The 15,318-nt window shown below is 24.1% G+C and overlaps 1 protein-coding gene across 1 annotated transcript; it reads right to left on the reverse strand.

The window, feature by feature from the left end:
* Nucleotides 1-638: 638 nt before the first annotated feature.
* LOC123264849 (ras-related protein Rab-23) lies at nucleotides 639-9,716 on the reverse strand. The gene is made up of 6 exons (XM_044728370.1): nucleotides 9,176-9,716; nucleotides 7,941-8,062; nucleotides 5,988-6,150; nucleotides 5,844-5,923; nucleotides 5,567-5,760; nucleotides 639-842 (listed from the first exon to the last, which is right to left on the reverse strand). The coding sequence occupies exons 1-6, from the start codon at nucleotides 9,206-9,208 to the stop codon at nucleotides 715-717; spliced, it is 720 nt and encodes a 239-aa protein (XP_044584305.1). The 5' UTR covers nucleotides 9,209-9,716; the 3' UTR covers nucleotides 639-714.
* Between the last annotated feature and the right edge of the window lie 5,602 nt (nucleotides 9,717-15,318).

Consider the following 15,318-nt stretch of genomic DNA (forward strand, 5'->3'; position numbering starts at 1 on the left):
CATTAAATTATTATAAATATGTCTTATGGAGTAATAATAAATTTAAAAAATGAAATGCATCAATAACAAAGTATGTAATATTGGCAATATGTGAGTGAGTTGTACAACTGCGCCAGTAAACGCAAAGAACTTAATACAAACTAGGACCAACTAACCGGCCGTTGACTCTCGACTCAAGGTCTTATGAAAGGTGAAGGACATTTTATATATACCAGCAATGCTAGTGCTATTTTAATAACACACTAATTATTTGCGCCAATAATTATAACAGATCAAAAAATAATTAGTATAACTAATAACTATAAAAACTTTTAATTATCAACATTATAAATAAATATTTAATAATTTACAAGTTATTTACTTATAATTTTATTTGGTTAAACATCATACACCACGTTAAATATTAATATAAAATTAATTAATTAAAAGTATCTTGATTAATATTGAAATGCTGTACGAATAAAAAAAAAATAACAGTAAGAAAAAAAATAAATAAAATATACATATGTACAAAGTAAAGAAAATTATAAATCCAAAACACGACTTAGGTACATTTTATCTTTTTATAATACTCAAGTGAGAAAAAACAACTCTGTAACGTGATATGTATTCATGCATAAAAACATATTATTCTGGTTTTGATTTTTCAAGTAGTTATTATAAATATTTTGATAAAATATTAATTGGATTACTACTTGTACTTATTTATGTATTTCACAAGAGTCTACAGACATTCTTGACAAAGTTTTTCTTTTTGTGGTGTCGAGTTCTACCACTCGGTCGGAGGACAATTGTTCCATTTCCGGTGTTACGACCTGTACATTCATTTGGACTAAAAGCACCTGCAAATAAAAAAACAATACAATTATTACACTGATAGAAGGATTTGTTTATAGTTAAAAATATTTTTTAATATTTAACAAATCATTTATTAGAGACTACTTTTTAGTATTGAACAAACATTTCTTAGTATTTAAATTAAAAGTCAATATATAAATATATTTGGGTGGCGCAAAAAAACCGACGATTTTTTTTTTTTTTTAGTCTCGAGTGAAAAAATGTCAGTTTTTGATATTTTAAGAGCCCTCTCCAAAGAACAGCTTAAAAAAAAATTTTTAAGAGGTCGCTCCAAATTTTTTTAAAATTTTAAAAATCGTCAAAAATCGAAATTTTTTTTTTTATTTTTTTTCTCGTTACGTCATATTTTTACAGATAAAAAAAAAATAAGTTCCTGAAAGTTTCAATTCAAAATTTAAATTTTGAAAGGTCGCTCATAATTTTTTTTTTAATTTCAGAGTCAAAAAATGTTAATCTAATTAAATAGTCACTAATAAATAAATAAATAAATAAATAAATAAATAAATAAATATATATATATATATATATATATATATATATATATATATATATATATATTTTAGTTTATTAGAGAAAATGTAAAGGGCAGTCACCAATACCATACATTGTAACAAATATAATAAATAAATAATAATATTTCTTAATATTTAAAATGATTTGTTTTGTAATTGTAAAAAATCGACCGGAAAAAATTTTAAAATTATGAAAAATTCATATTATTTCATTGAAATTATTATAATTTAAAAATAATAATCTGTATCACACCGACGATTTTCCTTAAAAATAAGCCTCCCCAGAATGATCGTTACATTTTTTGTTACAAAAAAAAAAAAGAAAAATATTATTATTATAATTGTTATTTTATGATAATTTTAATGAAATAATATGAATTTTTTATAACTTCAAAATTTTTTCCAGGATTCTATTTATTTGTATTTAATAAATCTGATATTCATTTATTATGAAAATTAAATTAGCCGACATTTAAAAATTTATAGAATTTTTTTTTATTAAAAAATGATTGCAAAAAAATAAAAAAAAATTTCATTTGTAAAAAACTTGAAAAACTGTAAGTGCAATTTTTAAAAAATATTTTTTGTTCTAATCTAATTATTGAAAAAAAATCAAAAAATTAAAAGTGTCGGTTAACTTTAGTATTATTCATTTATTAAATATTAATAAATCTTTTTAAATACTAAGAAATTTTTGTTAAGAACTAAAAAGTGGTCTCTAATAAATGATTTGTTAAATATTAACAAATATTTTTAACTATAAACAAATCTTTCTATCAGTCTAAATACTTGTTAATTAATGGTAATTAAATTTTTAGTTTAAAAAACAGAAACAAAAAAATTAAATAAAAATTTTTTTAAGAAGATATAGATAAAATTATTTATGTAAATAAATTTTAACGGATGAAAACATTGAATTGCTAAAATTAAATAACACTTTATTATACTGTAGTCTTATTATTGGCTTATGTGTGACATCAATCTACATGAGGTAACTGTTTATTCGCGGCCTAGATTATGCTGAGGGTAATTTTAATACCGATCTTTATTTGATATCAAAATAATAATAATAATATTTCAACCACCTAATCATTTAGAACAATCTTAATCTTAATCTTAATTTTAATACAGCAATTTTATTTTATTTATTGGGCATGTGTATTATTTAAAGTAACAAACGATTTTATCAAGGTAACTTTATCGATCTTGGTGCGTGAAAGTCACGAAAGATAACAATGAACGGTGGGTACGCAAAAAATATGGCTAAAACTTTCTATAAAGACTATTGACAATTCTATAAAGAGTCGTGGGACAAACTTATTATCTTAACTTATATTGTACTTCCATGTACGTCGGGAAGAATTTCTCTGGCCGTACTTGTCTCTGTATTTGAAACGACACAATAAAAAAGGAAGAACCAATTGATCGACTTGTGTTTCAATAAAAAACCAGAGAAACCAAGCCAAGCACTCGTCTTTAGAGATAAACCGTATTTTCTTAGAAATTCTCGCGTACGCCAATGTATTATTAATGATCAGCCACCGGATATACAAGTTTCAAAACCCGTGACTGTGTATAACAATGTTTTTAAAATCTATTTATGGGTGATTCTCTGTAAGGACGTCTTAAATCTGTACAAAATTGTCCGATCAAATTATTTTTGATTTTATTAGAAAAAAAATTAACAAGGGCTACAAAACTATCAGCTTAATCACACCCTCGCGGTTTTGATAATGCCGTAAAAATACCGTAATTTTTCGGCATTTATGCTCATGCCGTATATTTACCGTTATAATGCGGTTAAACTATATTTGTTTTGGCCAGTTTTTATACTGCAGTTATCCAGTATATATACTGCACTTATGCTGTACAGTTACCAAAAATATACTATACAATTACCGCATTAATGCCCAAATTTTACCCAAAAAATTCCAAATAATTACCGTAATAATACAGTAATTTTGCCGAATATTTTCTGATATAATGGACAATTATTAAAGATTTAGTTTTTTTTTTTTTTAGTTCACTTCTATGTTAGAAATGAATAAAATGAAAAATTTCAAATTTTGCTTTTTATTCTCCATCGCTACTTTGCAAAAACAAATACTGTTTTTGAATAAAAAATATGTAGAATATTATTTTTTAATTAGGTATTTAGCGATAATTAATATAAAATACTACATATTTAAAGTAAATATATTCTAATTTTAATTTCAATTTTTAATTTCTCACTTAGAAAATTGCAAATTTTCTAAAATAGAAAAGTTATATAGTTTCACATATATAATTATATTATTTAATTTTAAATATGCTTATCGTAAAATGGACGGTGTGGCTTAATGTATATAGAATAAGCAAAAAAACAATATGGTATAGGTATAGACCGGGTCGCTCAAATGGTAGAGTAGCCGAAATGTCCCCAGGAGGTTCTGGGTTCGAATCCCAGTCCGAGCGTTATTTAATTTGACACCATTTTTTAAATATGGTTTTTATACAGTCATTTTACCGCCTTATTACCGTAAATATTCCGCATTTTCAGCGTAAATGTATCGCATTTTTACGGTAAATGTTCCGTAATTTTTCGATAAAAAAACTGACCGAAACAACTGAAAAAATACCGCATTAATACTGTATAATTGCGATATTTTTTCGGCATTTACAAAACCGCTAGGGATAATAAATAAACAGCCAATTTAATTTTTGTTTTTTCGATATTTGTGTGTCTTTTGCCATATAACATGACAGGGGACTGTTTTTTTTTTTTTTATCAATAGAGAAAAATCAAGCAAATTATTTTAATGCATTCAACTTTTCAAGTTCTCAATGAATGTTTACATTAATTAGAATAATATTAAGACTTATGGATCGAATTTTATAAATAAATTATAAATAAAAATAGTTGCCAGAGGACTGAGTTTTGAAGTGGCCCAGACACATATTTCCAGCACAAACGGTGCTTTGACACTAAATAAAATGCCGATAAAGCGCTAACAGCCCTATGGTTATTAACTCAAGGCTAGTTAGGTCCTTATAAACCTTACAAAAGGTAAAATAACACGCTGGATTTTTTTTTTTTTGCTTTGAACTTCTGGCAGGGCACCGTTCTTAAAACGCCTGGGTCAAACTTTGGTTTAATGAATTTAATGAAACAAATTAATTTTCGGTACTTTTTATTGAAGAAGATTGTTAGTTAACTAATTAAGTTTATAAACATTATGGACAAAATTATATATTATGGACGAATAACTTAAAATTTAATCTTAAAGTTTCAATTTTGCGAATGGGACAACCCAGGGGACTGTTATTTCGGTGGTTTACGAATTTATACAAAAAAAAACCAAAATTTATTTCATTTTAGTTTTCAATGCTCCAAATAGAAATGTTTTTTTACTTTCGTAATAAATTTTTTTAGTAACAAAATAACAATTTTTCTAATAAAAACATGCCTGAGACAGCAAAAAACATCCTTACAGAGAATCACCCATATATGGGGTATTCCATGCCAAGTCGACCACTTATGAACTCGACCCCTTTAGATTTAGCTAAAACTTTAATGACACTGAAGTTAGCAGACGTCTAAAAATTTTTGATTTTTTTTATTAATTAAATTACAGCTAAAAAGATACTTATAAAAAATTGCACTTATAGTTTTTCAATTTTTTTACGAGTGAAATTTTTTTTTTAATCTTTAATTGAAATTTTTTTAATAAAAAATTTCTAAAAATTTTGAAATGTCGGCTAACTTTATTTTTTTTTGATATTGACCTTTGGGCCATAATTTTTTTTGATATTGACCTTTGGGCACCTTTTTTTTTTTAAATTTTTGTTTTTGAATGTACTTTTCGAAAAAATACACAAAAAAAAATTAACTACGATAAATTCGACAAAATATCCGGGTTTTTTTGAGTAAAATCATTATTTTTTCATAGTACATAATTTTTTTTTATTTTTATTTCTCAAAGAAAACTTTAATCAATTTGACAACTATTCCCGCGCAGCCCGGAAAGGGCCGAATTTTTTAAAAATTTTTTTCATTTAATTGAAAAAGAAAATTTTTTTTTTATTTTAGAAAATTTGACAATTTTTTTTTTTCGATATAAAATATATTGTAGGTGATATGAAGTTCACCGGGTCAGCTAGTACATAATAAAAAAAGTAAAAGATCATTTTTTTTTTTTGACTAATTTATTACTTACTTATAACAGAAGGTGATCGTGGTCCTGATGAGTACAATCTCAAGTCATCTTGATAGTCGTCTTCACACCTGCGCATTTCTATCAAACATTTTGAAGCCAGATGCCTAAAAACGCTCACTACACCCACGTCTTCCTTGACGGATGTACGTAGGAGTTTACAACCCAAGGCTCGGCCTAGTCTCTCAGCTTCATTTCTGCAACAACAATCGCCGTCATTTTTTCAATTGAATTAAAGAATTAAAAAAAAAAAAGTTTTTATACTAGTAATATTACTTACGGATCTATTTGACACTGATCAACAAGATCAATCTTGTTTTGCACCAAGACTGTTGGGATTTCTCCACATTCATTCTCTACCTAAAGTAGAAAATAGATATATTAAATGGAGTTTTTATTTAAGTTAAGAAATAATTAAACTTTCCTTGAGTTTCCAAGATGGAATGGCGTCAAAGGAATCCCGATCTGTTGATGAATACGCCAAAACACACGCATGAGCACCGCGATAATAAGCCGCTGTAATTGCATCAAATTCTTCTTGGCCAGCAGTATCCCACAACATTAGTCTTACGTCTTCTCCATCGACTCTATTATCATTAAAATAGATTTTAATCTATATTATTAAGAGAATAATAATAATTGGTTTTTTTTTTAGTGAAATTTAGTGTCATTGCAAAGGTCTTAATTTAAATTTGTGCCTTTTCAAGGTTTCATATCATTCTCACCAATAGTCAATTTATTATGATAAGTATTTAGGCTGAATTAGAAAATGCTCTATCTCTAGATACATAATTAAGAAATTACCTTGTATCTTGTGAAATATTGACAATTATAAAGATATAAGCTCATCCCGATGTTACACTTATCAAGACCTTTCATTTGAGTACCCACATCAATTTTTCATATATTTATATATATATATTATATATATGTATATATGAAAAATATATAAAAATGCATGTGGGTACTCAAATGAAAGGTCTTGATGAGTGTAACATCAGAATGAGCTTATATCTTTAAAAACGTCACGAGTTAAGAAAGTACAGTGCAATTTAACATAATTAATAAACGATCTTGTATCTTGTAAACTACTGACATTTTTAAAAATATAAACTCATCCCGATGTTACATTCATCAAGACCTTTCATTTGAGTACCCACATCAATTTTTCATATATTTTGTATATTTATATATATGTATTTATATAAATATATGAAAAATATATGAAAATACATGTGGGTACTCAAATGAAAGGTCTCGATGAGTGTAATGTCGGGATGAGCTTATATCTTTAAAAATATCAATAATTAAGAAATGACCTTGTATCTTGTGAAATATTGACAATTATAAAGATATAAGCTCATCCCAATGTTACACTTATCAAGACCTTTCATTTGAGTACCCACATCAATTTTTCATATATTTATATATATATATTATATATATGTATATATGAAAAATATATAAAAATGCATGTGGGTACTCAAATGAAAAGTCTTGATGAGTGTAACATCAGAATGAGCTTATATCTTTAAAAACGTCACGAGTTAAGAAAGTACAGTGCAATTTAACATAATTAATAAACGATCTTATATCTTGTAAACTACTGACATTTTTAAAAATATAAACTCATCCCGATGTTACATTCATCAAGACCTTTCATTTGAGTACCCACATCAATTTTTCATATATTTTGTATATTTATATATATGTATATATATAAATATATGAAAAATATATGAAAATACATGTGGGTACTCAAATGAAAGGTCTCGATGAGTGTAATGTCGGGAAGAGCTTATATCTTTAAAAATATCAATAATTAAGAAATGACCTTGTATTTTGTCAACTATTGACATTTTTAAAGATATAAGCTCACTCCGACATTACACTCATCGAGACCTTTCATTTGAGTACCCACATCAATTTTTCATATATTTATATATATTATATATATATGTATATATGAAAAATATCAAAAGTGCATGTGGGTACTCAAATGAAAGCTCTTGAAGAGTGTAACACCGGAATGAGCTTCTATCTTCAAAAATATCAATATTTAAGAAAATACAGTGCAATTTAACAAAAGTCATTATTTAATAAAGCAAAATTTTATTTATTACAGTTCACAAGTCACGGCAGTCACATAGTAACTGCAAGATTGCTAGTATATTTCATTTTTAATATCAATAAAATTATTTTTTTTTTACTAGTCAAATGATGAACATAAAATTTTATTTTAAATCAAAATTATCAATTTAATATTGCATAAAATCTAAGTTTAATTTCTAATTATATTTTTTTTACAATTTTTTTTATTTTTAAATCAACAATAAACTTGTAAAAAATTGTATGTTTTATTTAAAAATAGACTTACTCTATTTCTCGTTCTAAAAAATCTACACCGATAGTTTTTTTATAATCTCTTGTATACGTTCCTTTACAAAATCTTTGGATCATCGAGGACTTGCCGACTGCACCATTTCCTACTATGACCACCTGAAATAAATATGCTATATTAATAAGACGATGTAATTAAATTTCCAACATAAATTCAAGATTGTTAAAACATAATATTATTTTTGTATTGAACTGTCCAGTTAAGTATTATTATCGAAGACAGTAACGGTGCATTGGACACGTATACAAGAAAATGATGAGTCGTGTGTAAAAGGGGCTACAATTTCAGTTGATAGGTCTACTTTTAAAGACCGGTCCAGACTTGGAAATTAATTTAATTTTTACAAATATTTATTTGACATACAATATTTAGATGAATTAATTTAGTCATTAATTAATTTACTAATTGTTTAATTACAGCACTAGCTATTGTAAAAAATAGTTAATTGAAATTTTACTGACAATTGATCTATAAACTCATTAATACTTGATGATCTTCAAGCTCATTAAGCAATGTAACGTGTGAGAATTGGTAAACCAAGTATAACAAGAGTACCGTTAAACACATGCAAAGAACAAGAGGGAGAGCTACTCAACTCAGTGAGAATTAAGTAGCTTTATAATAAAAATTTTTTACTCAAGAATAATTATTAATAACTAAATTTAATTTATCAATATCAAACGATATAAAAGTTAGCAGTCACATGAAAATTTTTTAATTTTTGTTAGAAAAAATTTGTTAAAAAAAATTTTTTTTTTAATTTCTAAATGTCAATTTTTTTTTGCTATAATTTATTTGTTACAAAAAGTTTTAAAACTATTAAATATCTTAATTAATTTTTAGAATCTTTTTTATTGTAAAAATTATTAAAAAAAAATTAATTTAAAAAAATTCACATGTAAAAAGTTTTAAAAATTATACGTACAATTTTGTAAAAATATTTTTTTTCTAATTTAATTAATAAAGAAAAATCAAAAATTATTGAACGGTTAATTTTAATGTCATTAATTTGTATTAATATGAAGAAAAAAAATATTTTACATAAATCAATAAATAGCTTAATAATTATTTAAAAAGACTGGAGTTAAAAATAAAATAAAAAGGTGGAATTTATTTGAATTAAAAATGAGGGAAGGTGTAGACATATGTGTAATATATATAATACTAGTCGAAACAATTTATGCATTTTAAGTAGCGGCATAAAAATATACCTTGAGTGATATCTCGAGTTCTTCCTCCCGCATTCTGATCTCACCTCCCTTCTCATAATAATAATATCAAACTAAAAATTTCTTTATTAACAAAAACAGATATAATAAACTGGGTTTAATTAATAATAATATAATTAAACATATTTATTATTTTATTTTCACCGATGTCTGTAAGAAATCACGAGATTGTTCGCGTACCATTGCCGTGAAGGAAAAACCGGACGTACTTGAATGCAAGTATTCTTCTTTTTTTTATTTGCTTATTTTTATTCACTAAAACTTGTTTAAAAAATTTTTTTTTACAGTATTTTTCTGTTTTTTATTAAAAAGGTAATTTTAAAAATTTGAGACATGTGATTAGAACGCGCGAATCTCACAATATAAGAAAGCCAACTGCGATAGCGTTACCGGTTGAGGGTCGAGGACAAACTAACACCTGTCTGGCCTTTTCACTTGCCTGCGAGCTACAAGAAATATCAACCACCTGGTTTTTATCAGGTCTAGGGAGTTTTAAAGAACTTACACAGTCACTAGACGATAAGTAACTAAACCTGATGCGAAGATTTAATTATTTTCTTATAATACTAAAGTAAGCCGACACTCAAAAATTTTTGATTGTTTTTTTTAGTTAAAAATTAGAACTAAAAAACTATTTTTTTAAAATTCCACGGATAATTTTTTTAATTTTCGACATGTAAAATTTTTGTTTTAATTTTTTAAAACTTATTTTTCAATAAAATAAATAATAAAAATTTTCTAATGTCGACTAATTTAATTTTCATAATTAGCCGACGTTTTTAATTGTTTTTTAAAATTAAATTTTTTTTTACTTTTTTGTAGTAATTTTTTTGATAAAAAAAAATTCTAAAAATTTTTAAATGTCGGCTAACTTAATTTTCATTATCTTCTTACTTATTAATTCATTATTGAGTTTACAAAATTATGTGTGAAGAAATATTTAAAATATTTTATAAACTTTTCATTTTCTTTTTAAATAATTTATTTATTTAAATTAAAAAAAAAATAGGACTCATAAAAATAATTTTTATAATACAATTAATAAATATATATATATATATAATTGTACACTTATAAATAAGGTAAATATTTACAAGTGGGGTCAACCATTTTAAATTTCATTTTTTTTGAAAGAAATTTCTATTTGATTTTATTGATGTTTTTTTTTTTTAAATACATAAAAAATGAACAATTAAAAAAAAATTGATCATCACAATTTTAACACTTTTCAAAAAACTTTTAAAAAATTTTAACTACTTTTCAAAAAAAAATATATTAAAAACATCAAAATAAGATAAAATGAACTATGTAATCAACGGCCCAAACAACAGAATAGTTTGCCTTGTGAATACCTTGCATCATGACCTAAGTTTCTACGGTGGTACTTATGGATCCTTCATAAACATGGCCAAAAAACTCCTTTTGGAGTATAATTAATTCAGACTAATTCTATTTAATTGAATAAATTAATTATCTTTCCATTCTTTAGAATCCTGATAAATCTCAAAAGATAAACTATATATTTTTGTTAATCTTTAAAATATGAAATTATCATTTTTCTCTTCTTTCGTTTCATTTAAAATTATAAATTTATAAATTATGTATTTTCTTTTTTTTATTGTAATTCCATAGATGCATGTTTCCGATTGGCGTTTTCTAAATAAATAAATTAATAAATAAAATAGAAATTTTATCCAAAAATATGAGCCAAAATTTTTTCCAACTTTTAAAGGCAAAAAAGTTATCAAAATCTTTTTTTTTCTTAAATGCGCTGTAAAAACAAGCAGAATAAAAAAAAATGTTAATTTTTCACCTAGTTATGGTCTAAAATGTTGCTTACCCCACTTGTAAATAATTACCATAAATAAATATGAAGCTACAGTAATATTTTATTTTAATTATTGAAAAACAAGAACTGTTATATTTTTTTCATTGATTTTATTATCAATACAATAATTAATAATAATCAATATTATTTAAATAAGGCTAATTGTAATCAAAAGTAGAAAAAAAATCAACTGAGAAAATTTCATTTTAAAAAAAATATTTTCATACCTAAAAATTTAAAATTTTATCATAAATTATTGTAAAAATATCGATGTTCACTGGACGAACTCTTTGCGTCAATAAACTCATGGTATTTTTTAAGTAGTCTGAACAAGCTAATATAAATAAATAGTACGCTATATGGTATATATAATTTGACAAAAAGCTTGCTAGCATTTACATTATTCGTAAACAATTGATAATATTTATGCTTTACAAAAAAATACACTCAATTGCCTGGCTATTTTATTTTTTTTTTTTTTTTTTGTGTAGAAAATCATTACCAATTAACGAAAATTCATAAAAGAAATGAAGCATTTGCTAAATAGTTTGGCAAATATATATACTATATATATAATACATCGAAAGATACATTTTTTTTTCTTAGAATACGCAGAGTTTCGTGAATCATAAATTATTCTATTAAGAAGGAATGACGCGTCAAAAACAATAACAATTACACCCATTAAATCTTTCTTTATCATCTATTTTTCATGTAATTAATTAATTTTTTTTTATTTTAGAAAAAACTTATTCAGTTAGTATATAACACATGAGAGAGATAAGTAGAGACCTCTCAATTGTTACTAATAAAAAATGATTGGTCTTAACTAACTTATACGATATTTATAAATACACATTGGCGTTGTTTTTCTTTTTAATTAAATGTTATTTTCCTTATAATTTATATGAACATTATCATTGTTTTCTCCATTGATATAATTGCCCACTGGTAGATTGACTTCCGTGCACATATATGTAACAGACCAAGTTTTTCCACATATGTATATGTGTTTTAAATGATACTAATTATGGTAACAATTATTTTTCATAATTTTGTATCAAAAATTATTGTAACCCGTTGAGAACACACGGGCGAACTTTGAGGCAATTTTAAATTTAGAAGGAGATTTATAAATGAGACTTAGTCTCATTTACGACTGATTTCATTGATATTCTTTAAGATATTTCTATTTTTTTATTCTAATAATTATAATAAAAGAGTTTTGTGACAAAAAACTAAATCTTTTTATATTATTTTGCATGTTTAAATGTCTTATTCTCATTTTAAGCGACTGACCGAAATTCGTAACTTCAAACTTCAGAATAAATATATTTTTTTCAAACTTCATCAAATATTGATTTTTTTCCTTAAAATATATTGTTTTCCGAATAAAATGACGTCGGTTTTTTTTTTCGATATCGTAAAAATCAAAATTTCTGCGACTATTTTATAAAAAAAGTTCAATTTCGTAAGTTTTTTTTTCTAAACGATTTTTCAGTATTTTTAAATTATTAGAAATTAAAAATAACTATTAAGATATTTAGAGGGAATGTTATATTAAAATTTGGTGCCAATTATAAGAAAATTGAAACTTTTTAAAGTATCAAAATTTATTAGTTAAAGAGCGGTTTTTAAAAATTAGTTATTATCAAATTTCTCTATTTAACCCGCAGAGGCAATTTTAAATTTAGATTTATAAATGAGACTCAGTATCATTTACGACTGATTTCATTGACATTCTTGAAGATATTTCTATTTTTTTATTGTAATAATTATAATGAAAGAGTTTTATGACAAAAAACTAAATCTTTTTATATTATTTTGCATGTTTAAATGTCTTATTCTCATTTTAAGCGACTGACCGAAATTCGTAACTTCAAACTTCAGAATAAATATATTTTTTTCAAACTTCATCAAATATTGATTTTTTTCCTTAAAATATATTGTTTTCCGAATAAAACGGCGTCGGTTTTTTTTCGGTATCGTAAAAATCAAAATTTCTGCGACTTTTTTTATAAAAAAAGTTCAATTTTGTAAGTTTTTTTTTTCTAAATGATTTTTCAGTATTTTTAAATTATTATAAATTAAAAATAACTATTAAGATATTTAGAGGGAATGTTATATTAAAATTTGGTGCCAATTATAAGTCAATACACCACATAGGAAATGAATTAGGACCCCGTGTGTCCTCAACGGGTTAACACATACACATATATACAGTTATACATTTTTTTACATAGATATACATATAATATATTTTTCATGATGAAAACATTTATGTTTTTGACATGAAAAAATATTGACGTCTCTCATGAGATATTTATTTTTTTGACATGGAGCCCACTACGTCTGTTACATATTTCAGTGGCAAAATTAGCATTGTGTATGTTATATATTTATATATTTATATTTATTATATAGAATGTTTATTTATTTATATACATATGCGTATTTAAAATTAAGTGTCATAGTCATAATTTTTATTGATGATTTGTCAAACGAAATAATTTGTTCTTACAAAAAAACTAGATAAATATATATGTATAATAAAATTGACAAGAAATCAATTAATGATTTCATACTATGATGTTAATAAATCAAAAATTTTTATGAAATTATCGCTATCGTAAGAAAAAATTACACTGATATAGTGACTGTTACTTATTAATAATAATAAAAATAATAAAAAAAGTTTTTATCACTTGATAATGAAAATAATAGTGATAATGGTTATGTATAAGATTACAAAACTTTTTACTTTTGTTAATTAATAATTAATCAATATAAAATATTATAATTTAAAGAAATAAAAATTAAATTGCGCAATCAATTGCTTTTGTATGGATAATTTTTTTTTTAGCTAAATCGAATTAATATTTTTAATTTGTTCAGAAATATTGCAATTAATACTTTTAAAAATACACTGACTGGTATACTGAGCAAATTTAAATAGGATTAATAAAATCAATCAATAATATTTTCTATTCGTAAGATAATCGTCGTATTTTTTTGCCGTATGGACGGACCAGTTTGTAAATTATTTCACATTAGACATAATAATTAGTATTATCACTGATTAAAAAGAGTACTGAGTTACATTGATCATTGGAAGAATAAACGAAAAATAAACATTTTCCATACTTTTTTTAAATTGATGAACACGATTCAATTGCAATCTACAGCTTATTATAATTTAATCATCCTTATATTTAAATGTTCCTTGAAAGTTAGATTTTATCATTTATTGAAAAATGTCATTAAATAGAGCATTTAATATCATTAAGGGGAGAAATACGTGTAGAAGGACATTTTCATGCTGATTTTTTATTAATTTTTTTAAGGTATGAAAATTAATGTTATTTATTGAAACTATTAGGTTATTTTATACATCCCGTGTAAAAATCATTTAATATCATTATGAGATTCATTATGAATATAATGAATCTCATATTTTGACACAAATATAAGATTCATATAAAAGCCATATTAATATACATTTAATAGCCGTAATAAGTAAAATATTTATGGGAACAAATTTTTTTTTTTAACTAGATTATAAAATGTTTATTTTTGCTGTTGAAGAAAGAAAATTTCTAGTACTTAATTTAACAATGAAATACTTATTATATTAACATAAATTCATAATAAAGTGATGGTCGTATCTGCATAAAATCACAGTGATATTGTTAGCCTTTTTAAATCGTGATATAAAATTATTAAGTCATAAATATGTACAGGAAATAATACAAATTAATTAAATCAAAGATATTTTCAGGATTTAAATTGTTTTCAAAATAAAAAATAATTATCTTATGACGCAAAAATTTTTTTTAAAACAAGATAGTCGACGGTCTAATAAGCAATTTGTCTAACTCCTTATTTTTTAGAGGGTGATTTTTTAACATTTTGATGTAGCAATAGTCCAATTATAAATTATTTGAATGATTCAAACCAAAATATTATACTTTTATTAGATATTAATGATATTAAATGATTTTTCAAAGTGATAATAAATTTTTAACTAATTGTTTTTTTCGTACAAATGGGAGATTCTCTAAAATGGAGTTAGACAATTTGCTAATAAGAATCTCGTAGTGTTTTTCTAAATATTCTTCTAAATTAAGAAAAGCAAAAAAAAAAGTAAAGTAGTTCAACAGTATAGTGCATGATAAAAACACTGCTTTTCTCAATTATTATACTTTTCCTCTGACTAACAGAAAAAATGTAAATTTTACTAATCTACTTAAAAAAATTCGTTCACACAAGTATTTTACTTATTACGGGTTTCATATGA

Source organism: Cotesia glomerata, linkage group LG5 (assembly GCF_020080835.1).
Source record: "Cotesia glomerata isolate CgM1 linkage group LG5, MPM_Cglom_v2.3, whole genome shotgun sequence".
Lineage (NCBI taxonomy): Eukaryota > Metazoa > Arthropoda > Insecta > Hymenoptera > Braconidae > Cotesia > Cotesia glomerata.

Coding starts and splice junctions, on each gene's coding strand:
- LOC123264849 (XM_044728370.1), bottom strand. CDS start 9,208: ATGCGGGAGGAAGAACTCGAGATATCACTCAAG. Junction 5,761..5,843: donor GATCAGTGTCAAATAGATCC/GTAAGTAATATT, acceptor TTGTTGTTGCAG/AAATGAAGCTGAGAGACTAG. Junction 843..5,566: donor ACGATCACCTTCTGTTATAA/GTAAGTAATAAA, acceptor TTTTATTTGCAG/GTGCTTTTAGTCCAAATGAA.